Here is a 21,608-nt window from a genome sequence, read left to right as displayed (position 1 = left end):
TGATGACCATAAACACAATTCCTTCACTGTTTTATAGTTTGGGGGGGTGGACGGGCACCTCCAGCTTCCCTAAGAATACTTTATTCAATTTATCTCTTTTCATTAGCCTCTGGGGTTTTTTTTTACTGCTTATTACTCAGTTAATAACGATCCCTGGCTGTTCTCTTTCATTCCCACCTTCTAAATTATAAGGATGAGAAACTGTCCTTCCTCCACCAATGCTACATTCCTTAACTAATGCAATTCTCATGATTGCTAAAGGAGGAGAAAAAAAAATCAAACAGGTAATTTGAGGAAGTCAGATTTCTTTTACAAACTATGGTACTCACATAAACCAAACCAGGCCCCCAGTGATTAAAACTCTTGGAAAAGAGTGTTAGATTATTTTAAAAATGGGGAAAAACTCAAATGTGTACGGATACATTCTGATGGAGTAGGAGAAAGATGTAAGGAATATATGTGAAAATTATAAATTTAATTAAAAGTCAGGAATGTACAGCAGGAATGATGAATCCCACTCTGGTAACCAGCTGTGAAAAGGCAAAGAAAGGAGCAGTTCATGTATTCCTCCCTTGCAAACCAAGTCAATGAGGAGAGAATTTCCACTGCTACTCAACCTGCTATTCAGTCATCACAGCACTCTATCTGATTAACATGCAAACACTTATGGCAGGTTGTTATAACATGAGATTTCTGTGTCAACTGTAAACTCAGGTGTGTCAAATTCAAACTTACAATAACTCCATCAACTCTGAAGTTATGGACTCCTCAAGGATTCAACTAAGACTCAAATTTTCAGTAAAGACACTATTTTCCATCTGCTTCCTTCATTTAAAAAGTGAAAAAATAAAAACTCTTTGAGAGTATTGATGACATAAAAAAATGTTTGTTTTTCTGATTGGAGATGCTCCTCAAACCAAATCAAACAGTTGTCTCCAAGGAACAGCTGTTCCTTCTCCAGGAAAGGTGCTCATTCTTAGTAACAAACTAGACTGAGGTTAACCAGGTCATGACAGAAAGCAATCGTGTAAAATAATGAAATATGCCATTTCTGTTTCCTGTATCTGCTTGCTTTTCTCATATTTCCCTCTGGGTAAATCAAGACCACATTACCAGACTATCCTGATAGATCAGCTTTTGTTTCTAGAGAGGAAGTGACTATGAACTGCAGTGGGAGGCATCTATTGCAGTACTTGAACAGTTTTATCTTGAGTTATCTGCCTCCCGTTTGCTTCCAAGAAAAGTCAGTGTGTAAAGTAGAGGCTGAGATCATGAAATTATCTAAGTAAAAGAAAGGTAAAGAATAGAAATGATACCCAGTTACTTTATGACACTGCAGATAATAAGTAGGGTCAGTTGAAAACGTTTATTGAAAATGCATCCATTCAATTCAATTTGAAACATACAGTACTGTATATAGGGCGTTATGGTGACACATTCAGAATAGAGTATCTTCATGCTGTCTGCCTAATCCAACTTTATTTGTATATATAGCCTCCTCAGACATTTTGTACTGCTATTGCAAGTCACATATGTTCTTTGCCATAATCTCATTCAGACACAGGCTCCAATTCTCTGTGCAGAACTTACTAGGACCAAAATCAATTGAATCCTTCTCCAAACTTATAGAGATGTTTGGTGGTATAAATCCTAATTCCAATATCAGTGTATTGACATAAATCCAGGACAAATCCCAAGAACAATTCATCTATGCTTGGATTCTCCAGGCATTTGGCTAATATGAGTTTCCTTCATAAACACTGGAGGGAGAATCAGATTTGACATTCTACCAGTCAGAAAACAGATTATGGAACTACACATTTTTATAACTTATATTATAAACTTTGTACTCCCCATGCAAAATGGTCCTACTATGATTTTCTGAGTTTTAAAGTAATTCTTTAGTTTTGGTACAGCGTTTGCCTTTCCCAGCAACATATTTAAGCTGCTTCTGTGTGTAGCAAAATGTGATGTACAATCATGAACACTGCTATATGCAAAAAAGTGTTGGCAAATGACAAATGGGAACACTTTTCACGAAAATCCCAAAGGTGCTTTTCAAAAGGCAATTGGACTTTCATGTTTTTTTTTTCCTTTGAAAAAGGTTTCACTTCTCATCCAAGAAGTTTCTTCAGTTGTGACTATGAGAGTTGAAAAAGCTTCTTGGATGAGGAGCGAAACATTTTCTAAGGAGAAAACCAAGAAAGTCCAGTTGCCTTTTGAAAAGTACCTTTGGGACAACCGTGACCTGGATGATTGAGAATCTCCGTAGACATTTTCATGAAGATCAACTCGGACACAAACACCAACTGAAGTTTTATCCTGCATTGCCTTTTCTATTGAAAATCATACTTGAACCTGACATAGGTCTACTGGTTTAAAGCAGGAAGAGCTAGCAGTTAATCTATTAGGTGTCAAACTGCCAGCCCGCAGGCCAGATGCATCACGAGGAAGCCACGTCCACCCCAGCGCCAGCAAGGGGGGAAAAAATCGCAATACATCACGACACGTCACATGACACGACGAGTTTGACACCCCTGCATTAGATGAACCCTCTGGCCAGCACAACCCCCACCATTTCTCTGCATTTATTAGCTAATCAAACATATCTAGCTAATCAAACGACTGCCTCTAATTACCCGACTTGCAGCAAATTGTAGCAACAGTCTCTAGCATTAACAATGGCTTTTTTTGCATATACCTAATAGTCTAAGTATGTTGTTTAAGTATAAAGGCTCCCTTCTTTAATATGTGTATGATTCATTCCAACTAAATACACTATGCAGCATGACAGACAGGTGATGGAAATTGAACGTAAGGACACTGACATTAATGACAACATTTTGGGGAACATGCCAGTATTCACTATTCTTGAAAGCATACCCTATTCTCATGCAATTCTGAGAGGCTGTGTGGGAATAATAATAATAGTAATACTACTAATAATAGAAGGGACCTTGGAGGTCATCTAGTCCAACCCACTGCTCAGACAGGAAATCCTATACCATTTCAGACAAATGGCTGTCCAGTCTCTTCTTAAAAACTTCCAGTATTGGAGCATTCACAGCTTCTGGAGGCAGGTTGTTCCACTGATTAATTGTTCTAACTAACTGAATGAGATGACAACATTTGGGGGGACATGCCAGCATTCACTATTCTTGAATGCATACCCTATTCTCATGCAATTCTGAGAGACTATGTGAGAATGAGATGTACTCTCTTGTAACCTCCAGACCCTCCAAGCCTTCAAAAATCGTAAGAGAATGGGGCGTGCTTTTCTTTTTGGAGGCTGCAGAAGCCATGAGAGAGCATTTTCCGAAGCTGCTTCAAAAAAGACGGCCCTGTGTGACCCGGAGCTTCCTCAGGTAGGGCACAGGAGCCTGTCCACAGAAAAAAGAGCAAAGCCTGAAGGTAAGAGGTGTGCAGCAAGTCCTGGGGAGCACTGGATCACGGGGGCAATTATGTTGTTCTCAAGACTCACACAACATGAGGTGGCCTTTTTGAGTGGCAGCAGTACTGCTAGAGCTGAAATCAAGGTCCAGGCCTCTACTTCAGGTTCAGTCTCAGGGCCAACCCTAAGACCAGGTTATGTGAGCAGGCCCGGGGATCTCAGGGGACAGGAGAAGTAGGAAGATGGCTCTGTTATGATTAATGTTATGTATTGGGCTTGTGGTGTTACACCACGTGCATTGCTGGAGGAGCTAACGGCTTTCCAGCAACCCAGACAGGCCATCTCCGGTCCTGCAATTGGTCAGCCCCAGGAGGCAAGCGTGGGTTCAAACCTACTGGCTGCCGCCTAGGGGCTAGACTATATATTGTGGCTGGTTGCGGCCCAACCTTCAGTACAGTTTCAGCAAGAATAAAAGTATGAGTTATTCTGTACTCAGCCTCGTGTCGTCATTCCTGCTCTCCAGAGCCCACAACTTAACAATTAACATCTCTTCCTCTCCTGTTGCTTTGTTCTTGCTCTGGTTTTTATATTTTTATGGTTTTAATCTTTTTAATAATAATTGTAACAGGTTTTAGGTCTTTATTGACTGGTTTGCTTTGAGGTGCACTGTCTCTTGTTTGGCAAAATGGGCAGCTATATAAATTGAATAAATAAATACTGTTTTATATCTCATTTTTTTTATTTTTTTATTTTAATTCCATTTATATCCCGCCCTTCTCCGAAGACTCAGGGCGGCTTACAAGCTTAGCAGTAGCCTTCATTCTATGTATATGCCTGCTTATTAGGGCTTTCACACACACCCCAAGCGGCATTATTACAAAGTCAGCTTAATTGCCCCCAACAATCTGGGTCCTCATTTTACCTACCTCGGAAGGATGGAAGGTTGAGTCAACCTTGAGCCTGGTGGGATGCGAACCTGCACTAATTTCAGGCAGCTGGTGTTACTTAAGGAGGCATTAGCCCACTGCTCCACCAAGGCTCTTGATGACATCAAGGTTCTGGAGGTTATGAAAGTCTGATGGGGAACAGCAGACTTCAGTTTCCAGGTGCAATTCAAGGAGTGGTTACTCTCTATACAGACCTTCATGGCACAAAATCAAGTTGCTTGCAAGGCCACTTATCTCTAACTGAATCTACTTAACCCATGAGAGCCAACAGGGTGGGCATGCTCCAGATCCCCTCCATAAAACAATGTCATCAGGAGAACTGCCTTTTCTGTCATGGTGCTTGCCCTCTAAAACAATATGTGTCACGACATATCATGACTCTTTTTGCATTGGGGTGGGCACGGCTTTAGGGTGGGCACGGCTTTGGTATGATGAAACTGGCCCGCGGGCCGGCAGTTTGACACCCCTGCTCTAAAACATCTTACCATCCCCACCTGCCATAATTCAAATGTCCCCAACTGTGTTGACTTTCTGTAAACCTTAAAGCTTGACTTTCCTCCACAAGTATTGGGCCAAGGAAGGTTGCCTCTGCAGTAATTTTTTTATTAAAAAATCTTGACAGAATCTGAAAAGAAAGATGCAACATAACTGGAACAAAGATCTCTCTGAACAAGATCTAATCATTAATGGAATTGACATCCATATCCCTCTTCAAACAAGCTAAAGGCAAGAAAAATACAATCTTTAAAAGGACATGAAGCTTTCTGCCATGAACACTGATTATGTTTTGTAGTGTAATTCTAAACTTGATTTTAATTTAATTTCAAAGCCAAAACTGAATTATTGAGAGAGGAAGATATATGAACACTGTTGGCTGTTTTCATTTCAAAGGAAGCTGATTCAAAGGAGCTTCAGATGATTATTTTTAGTTCCTTACATTGCCTTCACAGTATATTTATTGTGTCAAAAGGCCCACTCGAAAGATTTCAAACAAAGCTTGGTCTCAAATTCTGACACATAAGAGTGGAAATTTCCTTATTTGGCCACTGATATAATTACTTTTTTGGCTCTATTTCTATTGCCTTGTACACCTGGATCTCCACTACATGAGAGGTGATTGATTACCACTCAGTTTTATCCGTTATATAAAAATGCATTGTTTCCCCTTCTCCAATTTATCTCTATGTACTTAGTTGATAAACACTGGATTTCTTATAAGTTATAAAAATGATTTGTTCAGTTTTGAAACAATATTCTGTGAGAACTGAGCAATTATGCTTTGTAAATGATGTTTTCATACAAGGGTAAGCAAGATGTCTGAAGGGATCAGTGTGCTTTCAAACATTTTCTTTGCATGCTTATCAGGCTCTCTGCTCCATTTTACTTCAAAAAAAGAATTGATATATTTATATATTAATAATAAAAACAATATAGAGAAAGCAGGGTACAAACATCCAGCCTCTAGTTTCATATTTCTTTCTGGAAAAGCCTGAAAAGCCACACAAAAACTTATTCACTTTCATATAATTGGATGTTTTGAAATCATATATCAGTGATTTTGGTGAATAATTAAATTTCTTACTGTAGGCATTTCCCTTGTTCTTATTAATATTATAATATTAAAGTCTAAAAGAGGCTGTCTATGTCTGGAAAACAACTAAGAGTGTTGTGAAAAATCAACCATTTGCAGTTTATTCAATATATTCAATACGGTTAAATAAATATAGATTAGATTTTCCAATTCTCATGTTTTTCAGATGAGCTTGATTCCAACTCTCAGGACTTTGGCACCTAATGAGTTATAGACTTGTCTATCTTGGTGCTTTCCTCCTACAAATCTCACAATTTCCTGTACAGCTTCACCTGTACTGACCTCTGTTACCAAATTGTTTCTTTAGCATCAGACTTTCCCTGATTGGTGAAGCATCTTCAAAAGCAGATTTCCAAGCTCTGCCATTCCACCTGCTTTTAATATACCCCAGAAATTGTGGGCACTCCATCACTGGAGATTTTTAAGAGGAGACTGGACATTCACCTATCTGAGATGGTATAGGTTCTCCTGCTTGAGCAGGGGCCTGGACTAGAAGATCTCCAACGTCCCTTCAATTCAATTCAAATTCAAATTCAAATTCAAATCAATTCAATTCTATTCAAATAATCTTTAGATCCACTTCATATATAATATTTTAAGGTATTCAAAATAGCTGTAAAAAGCATGTATGTACGTAACACAAACATTTGCTATATCTTATCAGAGGTCCAGGGTTAGTTGTAAGACTCTATCAAATGTGCCATTTAGTCTTATGAAGGAATGAATGAAAAGGCCTAAGTACACCAAGGCATATCTGTTTGTAAAGTCCCCAACATGTAGCAGATATTGCTCTACCAATCCCAATTCTGATTTGATGCTTGTCAGGAGAAATGGATAAATTTCACTTACTCTACTTGCTGTCCATTCTCACAGTTTTCAATTACACCTTGGAACTGTGTTTCTCCTCCCCTCTCAACAGTTTTTTAATTGGTTTTATTATTAAAGAGTAAGGAACAGTTTTCATGAATGCTTTTCGTATAACACTACATTGAATTATTGAACCTTAATATTCATATCATATTTCTTTTAACCGACTCTCTAAGTCCAGTTCCTATAACTTATTCTTAAAGGCATTTGGAGTCATCAAGCCTTTCAAGTAAGATTTACAGTTAATCCTCACTTAGTAACCACAAATGGGATTGGCAATATGCCCTGTGAACCGCCCTGAGTCCCTTTGGGAGAAGGGCGGTATAAAAATCTCAATAAAATTAAAATCTCAATAAAAATTAAATTCTGTTACTAAGTGCTTTAGTCCTCAAACAGAAAATCATGTGATCGTGATGGGCCTACATCACTTCCTTGGTCAGACATTACGCAGGACATCATATGAACATGACTTTCCATTTTACTTTCATGTTCTCAATTAATTCTACTTGTTGGAAATCAAGTGTGAAGCACACAAATGGTGATCATATGACCACAGACCTCTGCGATGATCAAAAATGCATACCAATCGCAAAGCAGTCAAATGTGGGTTGTGTATCCGCAGGATACTGCAACAGTCATAAAGGATTGCAGCGACTGGTTGCAGTTAATATTATAACCATCAGAACTATAAATGAGCAAATTTCACAACATTTTGATGTCTGCCTTGTTTGCCAGGTTTTGTCTTAATTTCTGCTGACTGTGAGGAGAAGAAAATATTCAGGTAAACAGTATGTTTGGTTGAATTCACTCTTCAATATTAAGGTACCTCTATTCAGTACCTGAGTACAAGTATTTACCATGGCAACTAGTTTATCCTACTGCGGACACATTCTGTGAAGACTTAGCTTATAGAAAAGGCTTTAATGATGGGAAAAGCAGAAGAAAGAGAAGTTGATAGTTACAGTGGCAATGAGTACATCGTTGGAAGCCCTGAAGGACCAAATTAGGAACAAATCATCATGGAAAAAGATCTATCTATGTGATAGCTGGGAGTTGATACTGACCTGATAGCACATAATGAAATCAAATCTTGACCTGCCAGATATGCGCTGTACAATCCTAGAGGAAGCACCTAATTCCGCGTTAGAAAGTAACAGCTGCGATAGACAAATTACACTGATTCCAAAAACAGACAGAACTGCCCCTAAATTCTGGAACCAAATCATATTTAAATATCTTTTAAAAGCAGTAATTTTGCTAGGATTGTGATATTGTTGGAAGAGAAATCCAGCCGTCAGTTATAAAAACAAACATAAAGGACACTGACACAACATTAAACAAGAACAACTAGAGCATTTTACACTTACCGCTCTAGAGTATCCCGAGATACCTTATTTCCTCCTGATCTCTTGGTGACACTGGCATTCTTGTTGGCAGTCATGGTCATTTCTGCCCTCTCGAAACCTGGAAACCTGGGAAAGAGAAGAATGAAACCCCAAAGAAACTTGTTGGAATTGTGTGTAATTGAATTAGAGATGTTTACCAAACTATCTAAAATGGTCAGAAAAAGAGTGACAAAGGGACTTCAATCACATTTTCCTTTCTACAACAGCTTCAGTAAGACTAAGTTTAAAACTGAACATAATAGAGAAGATACCGGTACTTCCAAACAGGCTAGGTATTATAAACTAAGAAGTAATATAGGTTAGTGATTTTTGGTTTGTGAAAGGGCACCTGGATTCGGTTCATACAGTAAACTTTAATTCCTTATTAATTTTGCCAGCCATGTGGTGAGCCCCATGTGGGACTGAAAAGGCTGCATATTCTAGAAAGCCATCTCATGAACTAGCATTCTCCAGAATCTGATTTACTATAGCCAGAGAATGTGAGTCAAAGTCAAAGAAACACATAAAAACAAAATGACTATCCTGGTTTCCAGGGTTTTTATTTTTTAATTTTTGTTAAACCAGAATTAAAATAATTTTGGATTTTTAGATGACTTCCTTTTCAATAAAAATAACATTTTAGAAATGAATTCATTGCTGCAGATGCAATAAAATTACTGTAACACTTTATTTAAATATATTGTTTCATTTGGTCAGAAGCACTGACATGTACAGTATATATCATCAATACACATTTGAATGTTAAAGCAGCTAGCTTTTTCTTGTATATCATATGTTGCTGGAGAATGAATGCATAAAAATTCTCCACATTAAAACACAGCTCACCAAACAAACTTTCACTCAACTTTTCCTCCATGAAAGTCAGACAGTTTACACAGAGTTTATCATTTGAAGCTCACAGTAACTCTGAAAAGCTATCAGTCACCTTTGCTTCTATCCTTCAATTCCAGCTCTACACACTAAAACAGTGACAGAAATTACTCAAGCTCTAAAACTACATGTCCATCTCCAACTGACCAATGCCTGCAATCTATTTCATAAACTTCTGGATTTCCCCTACACTTCATTGAACTCAACTATTTTCAGGTCCTCATGCAAGTTAATAGTGAGTACATAAGTACTCTATATTTTAAAAATAGTGTACAAATCCAGTGAGCAAATAAATAATAAACATGCCCAACTGAGAAGAGTTAAAAGATTTAGATAGCCAATGAATAAATAGAATTGCTTGAAATTACTCCTTCTAGAAAGCATTAGAGATTAGACAGGAAAAAAGTATGAATGATAATGGCGATAGCTATCATGGAAACAAACATTATGGCTGATTTATTAGTTTGTAAAATATAGTTCAAGGACCATTAACAAATAATTTGACTAAAAACAAGATATTGCTTTTTTTCTATTAAGAAATGTTCTTAGAATATTCATCCTCAGTAAATGATCTACCTAATTCCTAATTCAGAAAAACTTTGGCTGTATAATTCTTGGTTAATAAACAATAATATTTTTCTGTCTGGTGATCTGAATTGGTTTTTTTAAAACTTTGAGTATCTCAAAAGTAAGAATCCTTATTTTCCCTCCAATCCAGTCTCCTGTACTTGTGCACAAAAATGAAAGCCCAAACTATGCATGTGTATATGTGTCTTTAGACCAGGGGTGTCAAACTCAATTTCATTGAGGGCCGCATCAGCATTGCGGTTGCCCTCAGGGGGCCGGGTGGGTATAGCCAGGGTGGGCGTGGCCTACTGGGTGGCCATGGCTAGAGTGCATATGGCCTACTGGGTGGGCGTGGCCAGCTCTACATCGTTTGCATCAAGGGTTCCTATGGGGCCCTGGGCAGGAGTGGGACAGATCTGAGGGTCTCTGGTGGAAGGAGGGCCTCTGGGCCAGGGCCAAGTCAGTGGGGGCCGTTCCCTCACTGTTTCCAGGATGGCTTCGCGGGCCACATGAAACCACTTCGTGGGCCGGATCTGGCCCCCAGGCCTTGTGTTTGACATGTCTGCTTTAGACAGAGTTACATTTGCAAGTATATTGGGAGAAGGTAACTTTTCAGGATGCAGTGCAGTCCATAGCTTCAAAAGTCAGCTACACAAAGCAATTATTTCCACAGAGCAAAGCCAAGTGACTTCTGTTGTGATAAAAACAATCTTTTTAAATGTTATGCAGAAGGCTTTATTCCACAAAAAGAGGAAAAAGTTTAAAATGAGATTAAATTAACATTATTTCAATACCATTCTTTCACTTAGATCAGATAATAGTTTCAGACTTTGAAACGATCTTGTACTCCAGGGAACAAAAATTAGAATCCACTATCCAAGTATGTTGCATAAAGGTGGTGATGGATGGTGCCCACAAAGGGGCAGGTGGTATGATAGACTGCAGTGAAGCATCAGTTTCCTGGGAAGGAGGGATCATATTCCAAGGAGGAGGAAGGATGAGACAAGAAACAAGACAACCCTTAGATGGAAAGGAAACAGAAGAAGAGACTTAGAATCTCCTAGGGTTTCCTGTCTTAGCAGGGGGTTGGACTAGATGACATCCAAGGTCCCTACATTATAGCTATCTTTATACAAGTTCAAAGAAATCCCCCAAATGCTACAAAATTCAGCTGCAACTTCCAATCTCTGACCGGTTTCCATTCAAACTTCAGGACCAAGTTAGTATAAGGCCTCCTTCCTTGACAGGGGGATAGACTAGAAGACCTCAGAGGTTCCTTCTAGCCAAATGATTCTACGTTCTATGTAAACCAGCTGAATCTACAGTAGACCATATGTATTTTCAACAAGAAAAGGAAATTCTAGTCATGGACACGGTTTCAATAAGCAGGAATGCAAATTTAGGATGAGTGTGTGAATTCGCACTTGCACTGTATTTTTGTTCTATTTCAGTCCTTCATTCATGCTCCTATATAGAATAGTGCTTAGAAACCCATTAATCATTTATTAACCTATAGGGTCTAATTGTGCCGAAGAGGAAATCTTAGATCCCTGCTTCCTTTACTATCATCCTATTGTTTCATCTAAAAGCCACTGTGAGTAGCTGAAATGATAAGAAATCGGCATATTTGCAACCAGGCGCTTTCCCCCAAAACTGCTAGCATATTGCTAGGAGAAATTTATTGCAAGGATGAAACAGTAAATCCTAAACATGGCTTACAAAGAGAGACAGGAAGAGGAAACTGAAAGTCTGGTTGGGGAAAGAGTAATGACTAGCTTGAGTTCAGGAGAAATGGGATGAGGCAAACGTACTTTCCTGTGCCAACAAGTAATGCAAAAGAAGTTTCATATTCCCCTGAGTTTCTAATAAAGATAAAAATAAATCACCTCAATTCCAAGAAGCAGAAAACATCAGGAAATCAAAATCATGTCTAGAGTAGTCCCAAAGTGTTGCAAATTATTTATATAATAGGGCTGCCTTTTTAGTCAGTTTATCTATAGAATAATCTGATAAAATCCTTTCTACAAATACTGTATATTCTAGGTCAGGATAAAATTCTATTGTAGAGAGTAAGTAAGAAAGATGACCTTGACAGAGATACTGTATACAAGCTTTATTGCCAAGGTGAAATTTTTTTAAGTCCAGATTTTCTGGAAGCAGCACAGACAGAGATGTCTCCCTAATTCACTGAACTATAAGGAGGAAGACATATAGAACAATCAGACTTGCAATATTAGATTATACTCAATAAAAATAGTGTTATATCTTCTTCTGGAGTTCATTTCCTGGTCTGGTCTACCTAGTGCAGGGGTGTTAAACTGCCGGCCCATGGGCCAGATGCGTCATCCAGAAACCACACCCACCCCATTGCCGGCAAGGGCAAAACTGTCCCAATACATTGTGCAGCGTCACGTGACGTCGTGAGTTTAACACATCTGAACTAGTGGGACTGACAGTTTGCTTTACTTCATAGATTCTTTAGAATCCATAGCTGCTAAATTAAATTTTCTTGCTCAACCAGTGAATCAGACAGTTCGAATTTTTGAAGAATGTTTACACTTAGAATACACTGTTTAAAATGATGAAATTAACATCATAACTTGCTTTACACACAACTCTGGGACAATTATACAGACAAATTCTAAATAGAATTTGCATGCTCCTCCACTTGATATAAAGTAACAATATGTAAATGAAACAAAATATTCTGTGGAAGCTCTCCAAAATTAACAGACACTACCATAAATCCTTTAAGAATATAGCAATATCAATAACTTCCATTGGGTTTTTGTTGTTCTGTATCTGTCACCATAGGGACATCTGAAAACCTCTCTGGACTGAAATGGAAAAAAGTAGCAGAATCTGTATATATAGATAGATGCATACATATACATGTTTATATATACTTTAAGTCAGTGGTCCCCAACATTTGCAGTTTGGTGGGGGGAGAGGGGAACCAGGCTGCGCGAGTGGTAGGCCGGCGTGTGTGCATCTGTACCCAGCTCAATTTGCACAAGTGGCAGGTGATGCGCACACGTATGCACACGCAGCTTGACTTGCACAAGTTGAGCCGGGCTGCCGCTTGTGCAAGTTGAGTTGTGCACACGTGCGTTTGTGCCAGCCTGCCATCTGCAAGAACCCCTACTTTAAGTGATTACTATAATAATACATATAATAATGTCAATGGAAATTATACAAGTAAAAATTACTATTTTATAATTTTTGTAATTTTATATAATGCACTTAAGTACTGTAATCAATATTTTCAACATTTTAATACTCTTGTTTCCTACTCATTTTCCATCCATAGACACCAGCAAGGCAAAAAACTAAATGAAAGGTCATTTGGAATGCTATTCAAATGTGTGTGTGTGTGTAAACACATACACATATATGCATGTTTGCATGTACACACACACACACACACACACACACACACACACACACACAATTCTGTTTATCTAAGAAAATCAATTATTTTAGAAGGACCATGACTAGCAGGATTTACCATGAATAGTAAATCACGCGACAATAGAACTGAATTTCACTGTAATTGCCATTTAATTTCCTACTATAATGCAATGCAATGCCTTTTATATTATTGATTGGAAACACCCAGTACGTCATCTTCAGCATGCCAATAAGTGAACTGCATACAGGCTTTAAGAACAATTATTCTGAAAATATTAATCACTTAAACTGGAATTATTTGCAGTCTACTGTAATTATTTCAATACAGGTGCCAAATATGTAATAACTTTAATTAAGGCAGAATTAAGGGGTTAGGGGGTTAAGTTCAGAGGAGCAAAAGGAAACAAAGAACAAATCTGTTACCAAAATGCTCTCTCTCTCTCTCTTCTTTCTATAATCTGTCCAATCATCAAAACCATAAATCACAAGTTCATTTTTTCATATTTATGCAAAAAGTCTATAAAGCTTTTCCAATTACCAGTAAGTGTATATATTGTCCTTTCTCTAATCAAACAAGTCAGTTTGTCCATCTTATCAAGTTCTGTCAATTTCACCAACCATTACTGCATAGTGGGTAAATCTTTCCATCTTTTTGCATTTTTAGTAATCTTGCAGCAATAACCATATACTGAAATAATCTTTAATGGCTTTTTTATGTTTATCCATCAATCCTAAAAAAAAAAAAAGGTTCTGACTTCACCTCTGCATGGTGTTTTGGTTTTTGGCTGATGTTTCTCCAGACACTTTTTTAGGTTTTGTACGTTTTCTGTTGTGCATTTTGTAAACTCCAAAGCTTTAATAGATTGGAGTGGTCTAAAAATGTTATTAGTACATTTTAACAGATACATCCCTGCTTAAAATGTCTTGTGTTTTACTTTAGCTGGCTACTTTTCTAAAATAGTGTTTTTGCAAGGATGACTATAAAGCAAACAGTAATATTTAGCATTAAATCACAAACACATCTAGTTTAAATAACACAATTTCAAATATTTAACTGCAGCAAATACTATAACAATTCTTCAGTTAAAACACAGAATGTTTTGATAACCCTCTCCATTAAAACAGATGTTTAAATGATGATCAGTAGGAAAAGAATGACTTTATATGTGTATACACATTGATGTGTATGTGTGCATACATGTGTACTGTATGTGTGTATATCTGTATATTTATCAATAACAATATCTTTGCAAATATACAGTATTTTTAAGCATTTTTAAGTATTCCTCAAATTTAAGCAAAATCAGAAATTTAAGGAGTTTCATCCAAAAGTTCTCTGCAAAGTGATTCCCAGATGTCTGACTGCCCATCCAAATAAGCTATATCCTCAAAATCAGGTTTTAATTTCTACAGAAGGCCTTTTGCTTTTTTGGAGCATAATTTGCTTAGCAGTTATATTTGTTCTTTAGCAGCAGAGTTTCTGGGAAAGAGGAAGATTTCACTTTTGCCTTTTAAACCAAGCCTAGAACAATATTTTGAAAGAAAACATGCCAAGTTTTGTCCAGAATAATATTGATTTTTCAACACCATTTGCAACCATAGACGGAGGATTACTGGGCAACTCTTTAAAATTATTATGGTCATGCACATCAGGAATTGGCTGATGAGGAAACAAAATTTGCTCTCCATGTAGGATCTCTAATTTACTCTTTTTCTGCCAAGGGGAGTGTATTCTTATAATTCCTGTCATGTCATTTTCAAGTCAACTAGCACAGGAGAACTAAGTTAATAAGATGAGATGAGATGAGATGAGATTTGATGAGATGAGATGAGATAAGATAACCTTTATTGTCATTTTTTTACTGTGGGCACAACGGCACACATCAAAAATGAAATTTAGTTGCCCGCTCTCAAAGTGGAACACATACATGACACACACCTAACCATACTATATACAACGTATGTATAGACCCACACCCCTACATACACATAACAAATAAATATTAAATACTGTCCATCTTGAATATATAACGGAAGGAGAAAGCTTGAGAGTTCACAAGATTAATGCTGTATGGTATGAAACTATAGCTGAATCTGGATGTTCTGCTTCAGATACCACAAAGCCTCCTCCAGGAAGGTAACAAGGAAAACAGGTCGTGAAGAGGATGTGTAGTGTCCCAGACAATCTTACAGACCCTGCTCAAGCAACACTTCTGTGCTATGTCCTGAATTTAAAACAACCTAAGAGTAAGTAAGATTGTAAGTGTGTTCACATTTAACTTAATGACTTCTTAACAAACAAGTTGATGGTCCAACTGTGATCGCTAAACAAGGACTAGCTATACATTAGCATTTCACATTTTATTTATTATTAACCAAAACTGACAAAACCTAATTGCAAGGCACAAAATATATTTTAGAGGACTCACGCTCATGACTGCTATGTAACTATGGATCTCAGCTATTCTTCATTACTAAACATTAGAATGTCAGGTTGGAGAGTCAGGTTTTGGCTCTGGGCTCCCACCCCACAGCTGATTAGTACACAAGTGTCCACTGCAACTAGTTTTCAGTGCCAGAGTGCGATTTGGAAAAACTGAGCTCTGTTCTTGCATTGTTTAGCATGGAAAAAAACATAAATGGCTAAATGACTAATGCTTGTATGTATTTTTTTTAATCAAAATTGAGACATTTGCAGAATTGTAAGACTTACTGTGAAAAGATAAAATGTGCCACAGAAATTTTCAACACTGATACATACTTTTAAAGTGTCCATCTTGGTTTGAGGCAGATTGTGCTGGAAATCTACAGCAAAAATGCTCCATGGCATGAAGAAAATCCATGCCAAACCTCAGGCAGATAAACTGAGAGACATTTGTGCAAAGGAAAAAGGGAAGAACAAGGAACAACAATGCCACTATTTTAATGAAATGCAGCTAATCATTGGAGGTTAAGCATAGGGAAAAATGTGATTCCTTTTAATGAAAACTGAGCTCTTTTAAAAGACATAAATTATTACTTCTTGGTCTTTTCCATGAAAGAAAATAGTTATTATGCAGAACAGCCAGCAAAGACAGTTCGCAAAAGCATCATCTTACAAGCGTTTTGGATGAAAAAATTAGAAACAATAAGCTATTGTATACACTAAAACTAAGACTAAGACTATTCCAAGGTCACTATGCTCTGGGGGGGATGTTGTAATCGATGGTAGGGAGACTTTTCTTTTTGAGAGAGAGGTACTATATTTGTAAATGCCAATTTTTTCTGCGATCCTTGCAAATCAGACATGTTGATTTAATATAATCTAGTGAAAGATTTTAATCCAGTAAAATATTTTAATCCAATGGAATATTTTAATTAGAATCAAATTCAAACCCTGGGCCTGAATTCTTTTTCTGGTTTGTTTGGTGACAGGACTTATTTTATTTCATTTATCAAGACAAACCAAGAATATATTGGGGGAAAATAACCCTCATTTTTAACTCCTGCCAGTTACCTGGAATGAAGAGAGGGGAATGGATGTGCTTATTTATACAGGTAGCCCTTAACTTAATGACTGCAATTGGGACTAGAATTTCTGTCACTAAGTGATGCGGTTGTAAAGAATTGCCATTGTTTAGAGATGGTAATCCCTGCACCCCCAGTTGCTATTGTTAACTGAATCCCATGGTCATTAAGTGAAAAAACCTTTTGCCAGTTTTCCACAACCATACTCAGTGGGGAAGCCAGCAGAAAGTTTCAAATCCCCGGCCCACAGGCGGGTAAATAGCTAGTGCCAGGTGGGGGAGAAAACAAGGGAGTGCACAAAGGAGTGGAAGAGGGTTGAGAAGAGGGGCTGCTGAGGTGAGTAATAGCACACAAGAGTGTAAAGAGGTGTGCAACCCTGCACAAGTAGAGTTGGGGAGGTTGTGTGAGTGGCCAGCATGGCATAAATGCATAGAGGTGGGGGAAGATGCATGGTTGGTGGAGACTTATGCCAGTGACATGCGACCTTCCCTGTCAGCTTCCCCACTGACTTTCTGGGGAAGCCAGCAGGAAATGTTGCAAATGGAAAACACATGATCAAAGGGTGCTTGTCAACTGGGTGTAAGTGTGAATGGGTTGCCAAGCACTCAGATTACCATCACACAATTGCAGAGGTGTTGGGATGACCAGAAGGACCAATTCTAACCATTTGTTCAGCACGACTGTAACTTGGAATGGGGAGCAACCAAATGGTTCAAGGACCATCTGTATATGTAATTCTAAAATACTTTACCATTAAGGACAGATATATCTACATATACAATATAGGTCTTATTGTACAAATGCAGAATAATATATCCTGCAAATCACATTACTCCATTTAAGTCTCATTACTTAAAAAAAACTATGTGTAGATTAAGAAATATGTCTCTTTATTTGCCTTCATCTACCATTATACATTTTTCACCATGCAAATTCTATAAAAATATGATCTACATTTTCAGACAACTTCTCATTTGTGTCTATTGCCAGGCGTGCTAGAATTGTGATCCTCTGGCTATGACATGAAAGGCATTTTTGTTAAATGGCCAATTCTCTGTCATACCCTGGATTATAATATCACATCAGACAGAACAAGAGCTCTTAAGTACTTACACAGCTGAGTCTCTGTAATGTCTTGATTAATAAACAGCAAAAGGAGTATTAATAAAAGCAAAAGGTATATAGGAACAAAAGGCATATAGAATCATGAAATGGCATTTTTAATAGATTTTTTTTTCTTCCAGATTTTTGACAGGACAGGGCAGGATCTTTAAAATAAATTCTTTTGTTCGTGCGGTTCACTTCATCTTAAAATACAGAATACAAAAGAAACTAAATTAAGCTGACTTTGCTGCAACATTGGCTTACAACCCATTTACTGTTTTGTAGATCTAGGTCAGGATTGATCCCTGAAAGTTCTGTATAGATTGAGAAATGTTGAGTGGATTCTGACTGTCCCCTATTTAAAAAATATTTCCCGGTACATATGCACAGAGATGAAAAAGAAACCAAAAGGTTCCAGAAAATGTGCTTTGTTTTATTTTCTTGCTAACCAAGCCAACATAAATATCTTTCAAATAAGACTAACAGGGGAGAATGTGAAAACCCACATTACTTAACTGTAATCCACAAATGACACTGCCCTCCCAGCTGCACTAGGAGGGTGGGCCTCTAGCACAGCCGAATGAGGAAACTCAAATATCCCTCTGGAATGGTGGGGGGGGGGAGAAGGCCCTCTAATATGCTTGGGTAGGCAGAACCCACTGTCAACCAGAATGTTTGAATTCTCAGATACTTTTTGGCAAAAGCTTACAACCACAAATGGGAAAGGAAGAACCAATGAGAGAGATTCCTGGCAATCCACTAGCTAGCCTCATCAAGTCACCGGAAAGACATGTATCGACTGTTTTCACCTTTGCATTTCAGATTCTTTTGTTTTTCCTGCAATGTTTTCCTCTGCAATGTCATCTCCAGAATCAAATCAATCACAGATCTAAACAGAGTCCCCAAAAGGCCTTCCTTCCCCGCCCCCCTAAATATGAATGTTTTTCTCATTTCTTCTTTCCAACCTTTTAACAAGCTCCTCTTAAAGAAGTTCAAGACCTCATCTCTCAAACAAATCAGACAGAAGTCCTCTCTTAGAGGTTATCTTAATAAAGCTTATACTAACCTTGAATGAATTTCAACCTTGCCCTGAAAGCTTTAAACAAAAGCAAAATTGTGCAGTCAATCAGCAACTTTAAATTGTGTGTTATTATCGGAATCAAAACAGTTTCCCATAGATCTGCAGATGATCAATTTATCAAAATTTCCATTCTTCTTTTATACTGGAAAAGCTCTTAATAACAATGAAATCATAATGCTTAAGTAACTCCAAATTTAAAATACAGGGAGTGCAGAATTATTAGGCAAGTTGTATTTTTGAGGATTAATTTTATTATTGAACAACAACCATGTTCTCAATGAACCCAAAAAACTCATTAATATCAAAGCTGAATATTTTTGGAAGTAGTTTTTAGTTTGTTGTTAGTTATAGCTATTTTAGGGGGATATCTGTGTGTGCAGGTGACTATTACTGTGCATAATTATTAGGCAACTTAACAAAAAACAAATATATACCCATTTCAATTATTTATTTTTACCAGTGAAACCAATATAACATCTCAACATTCACAAATATACATTTCTGACATTCAAAAACATAACAAAAACAAATCAGTGACCAATATAGCCACCTTTCTTTGCAAGGACACTCAAAAGCCTGCCATCCATGGATTCTGTCAGTGTTTTGATCTGTTCACCATCAACATTGCGTGCAGCAGCAACCACAGCCTCCCAGACACTGTTCAGAGAGGTGTACTGTTTTCCCTCCTTGTAAATCTCACATTTGATGATGGACCACAGGTTCTCAATGGGGTTCAGATCAGGTGAACAAGGAGGCCATGTCATTAGATTTCCTTCTTTTATACCCTTTCTTGCCAGCCACGCTGTGGAGTACTTGGACACGTGTGATGGAGCATTGTCCTGCATGAAAATCATGTTTTTCTTGAAGGATGCAGACTTCTTCCTGTACCACTGCTTGAAGAAGGTGTCTTCCAGAAACTGGCAGTAGGACTGGGAGTTGAGCTTGACTCCATCCTCAACCCGAAAAGGCCCCACAAGCTCATCTTTGATGATACCAGCCCAAACCAGTACTCCACCTCCACCTTGCTGGCGTCTGAGTCGGACTGGAGCTCTCTGCCCTTTACCAATCCAGCCACGGGCCCATCCATCTGGCCCATCAAGACTCACTCTCATTTCATCAGTCCATAAAACCTTAGAAAAATCAGTCTTGAGATATTTCTTGGCCCAGTCTTGACGTTTCAGCTTGTGTGTCTTGTTCAGTGGTGGTCGTCTTTCAGCCTTTCTTACCTTGGCCATGTCTCTGAGTATTGCACACCTTGTGCTTTTGGGCACTCCAGTGATGTTGCAGCTCTGAAATATGGCCAAACTGGTGGCAAGTGGCATCTTGGCAGCTGCACGCTTGACTTTTCTCAGTTCATGGGCAGTTATTTTGCGCCTTGGTTTCTCCACACGCTTCTTGCGACCCTGTTGACTATTTTGAATGAAACGCTTGATTGTTCGATGATCACGCTTCAGAAGCTTTGCAATTTTAAGAGTGCTGCATCCCTCTGCAAGATATCTCACTATTTTTGACTTTTCTGAGCCTGTCAAGTCCTTCTTTTGACCCATTTTGCCAAAGGAAAGGAAGTTGCCTAATAATTATGCACACCTGATACAGGGTGTTGATGTCATTAGACCACACCCCTTCTCATTACAGAGATGCACATCACCTAATATGCTTAATTGGTAGTAGGCTTTCGAGACTATACAGCTTGGAGTAAGACAACATGCATAAAGAGGATGATGTGGTCAAAATACTCATTTGCCTAATAATTCTGCACTCCCTGTAGAGGAGGAAGGTCTATTTTTGCATAGTGGTTAAGGTGTCAGCCTAGAAATCAGAAGACTAGACACGAAGGGAAGCTCAGCCAATCTCACTGTACACATGTTGTACTTTGATAATAAAGGTTCATTCATTCAACTAGGAGTTCTAGTCCCACCTTAGGAATGAAAACCAGGTAGGTGACTCTGAATCAGAGTCTCTCTCTCTCAGCCCAACCCACCTCGCAGGGTTGCTGTTGAAAATGGGAGGAGAAAGAAGTATTATGTATATTCACCACCTTCAGTTACTTATAAAGTATGCTGGATAAAAGTCTAATAAATAAAATAAATGAAGAGGAGCATAGAAAGAAAAAAATAATAATACGTTAATAATCTTAACATTATCCTTTATGAAATTCACAATTTTGTTTGTCTTTAGAGGCCTAACATCAGTCTACGCCACGGTATGCAGTACTTCTCAATTGGGAGCTCATGATTTAGAATAGAATAATAGAATTGGAAGGGACCTTGGAGGTCTTCTAGTCCAACCCTCTGTTCAGGCAGGAAACCCTATACCATTTCAGACTCTAGAAAGAGTGCAGATAAGAGCAACAAAGATGATTAGAGGACTGGAGGCTAAAACACATAAAGAACATTTGCTGGAATTGGGTATGTCTAGTCCAGACATGTCAAACACAAGGGCCGGGGGCCAGATCCGGCCCGCGAAGTGGTTTCATGTGGCCCCTGAAGCCATCCTGGAAACAGTGAGGGAACGGCCCCCACTGCCTTGGCCCTGGCCCAGAGACCCTCCTTCTGCCAGAGACCCCCAGATCTGTCCCACTCCTGCCCAGGCCCCCATAGGCACCCTTGATGCCAATGATGTAGAGATGGCCATGCCCACCCAGTAGACCATACGCACTCTAGCCACGCCCACCCAGTAGGCCACGCCCACCCGGCCCCCCAAGGGCAACCACAATGCTGATGCGGCCCTCAATGAAATTGAGTTTGACACCCCTGGTCTAGTCTAATGAAGAGAAGGGCGAGAGGGGACATGATAGCAGTGTTTCAATATCTCAGGGGCTGCCAGAAAGAAGAGGGAGTCAAGCAATTCTCCAAAGCACCCGAAG

The 21,608-nt window shown here is 38.5% G+C and overlaps 1 protein-coding gene across 7 annotated transcripts in view; it reads right to left on the bottom strand.

Annotated features, from left to right (window-relative positions):
• Window positions 1-21,608, bottom strand: part of DENND2B (DENN domain containing 2B) — a 161,162-nt gene that overhangs the window by 86,220 nt on the left and 53,334 nt on the right. For all 7 annotated transcript variants that reach the window (XR_014493850.1, XM_083374321.1, XM_083374322.1 and 4 more), the window contains one exon: window positions 8,164-8,268. Coding sequence is in view for 6 of the 7 variants with exons in the window: in XM_083374321.1 (XP_083230447.1) it covers window positions 8,164-8,243 (80 nt within the window). In the remaining variant the exon portion in view is untranslated. The remainder of the gene's footprint in view (window positions 1-8,163; window positions 8,269-21,608) is intronic.

The sequence above is a fragment of the Vipera ursinii genome (genome assembly GCF_947247035.1).
Source record: "Vipera ursinii genome assembly, chromosome: 1".
Lineage (NCBI taxonomy): Eukaryota > Metazoa > Chordata > Lepidosauria > Squamata > Viperidae > Vipera > Vipera ursinii.
The sequence above is the reverse complement of the archived record's forward strand: the minus strand, read 5'-3'. Positions and strand labels throughout refer to the sequence as shown.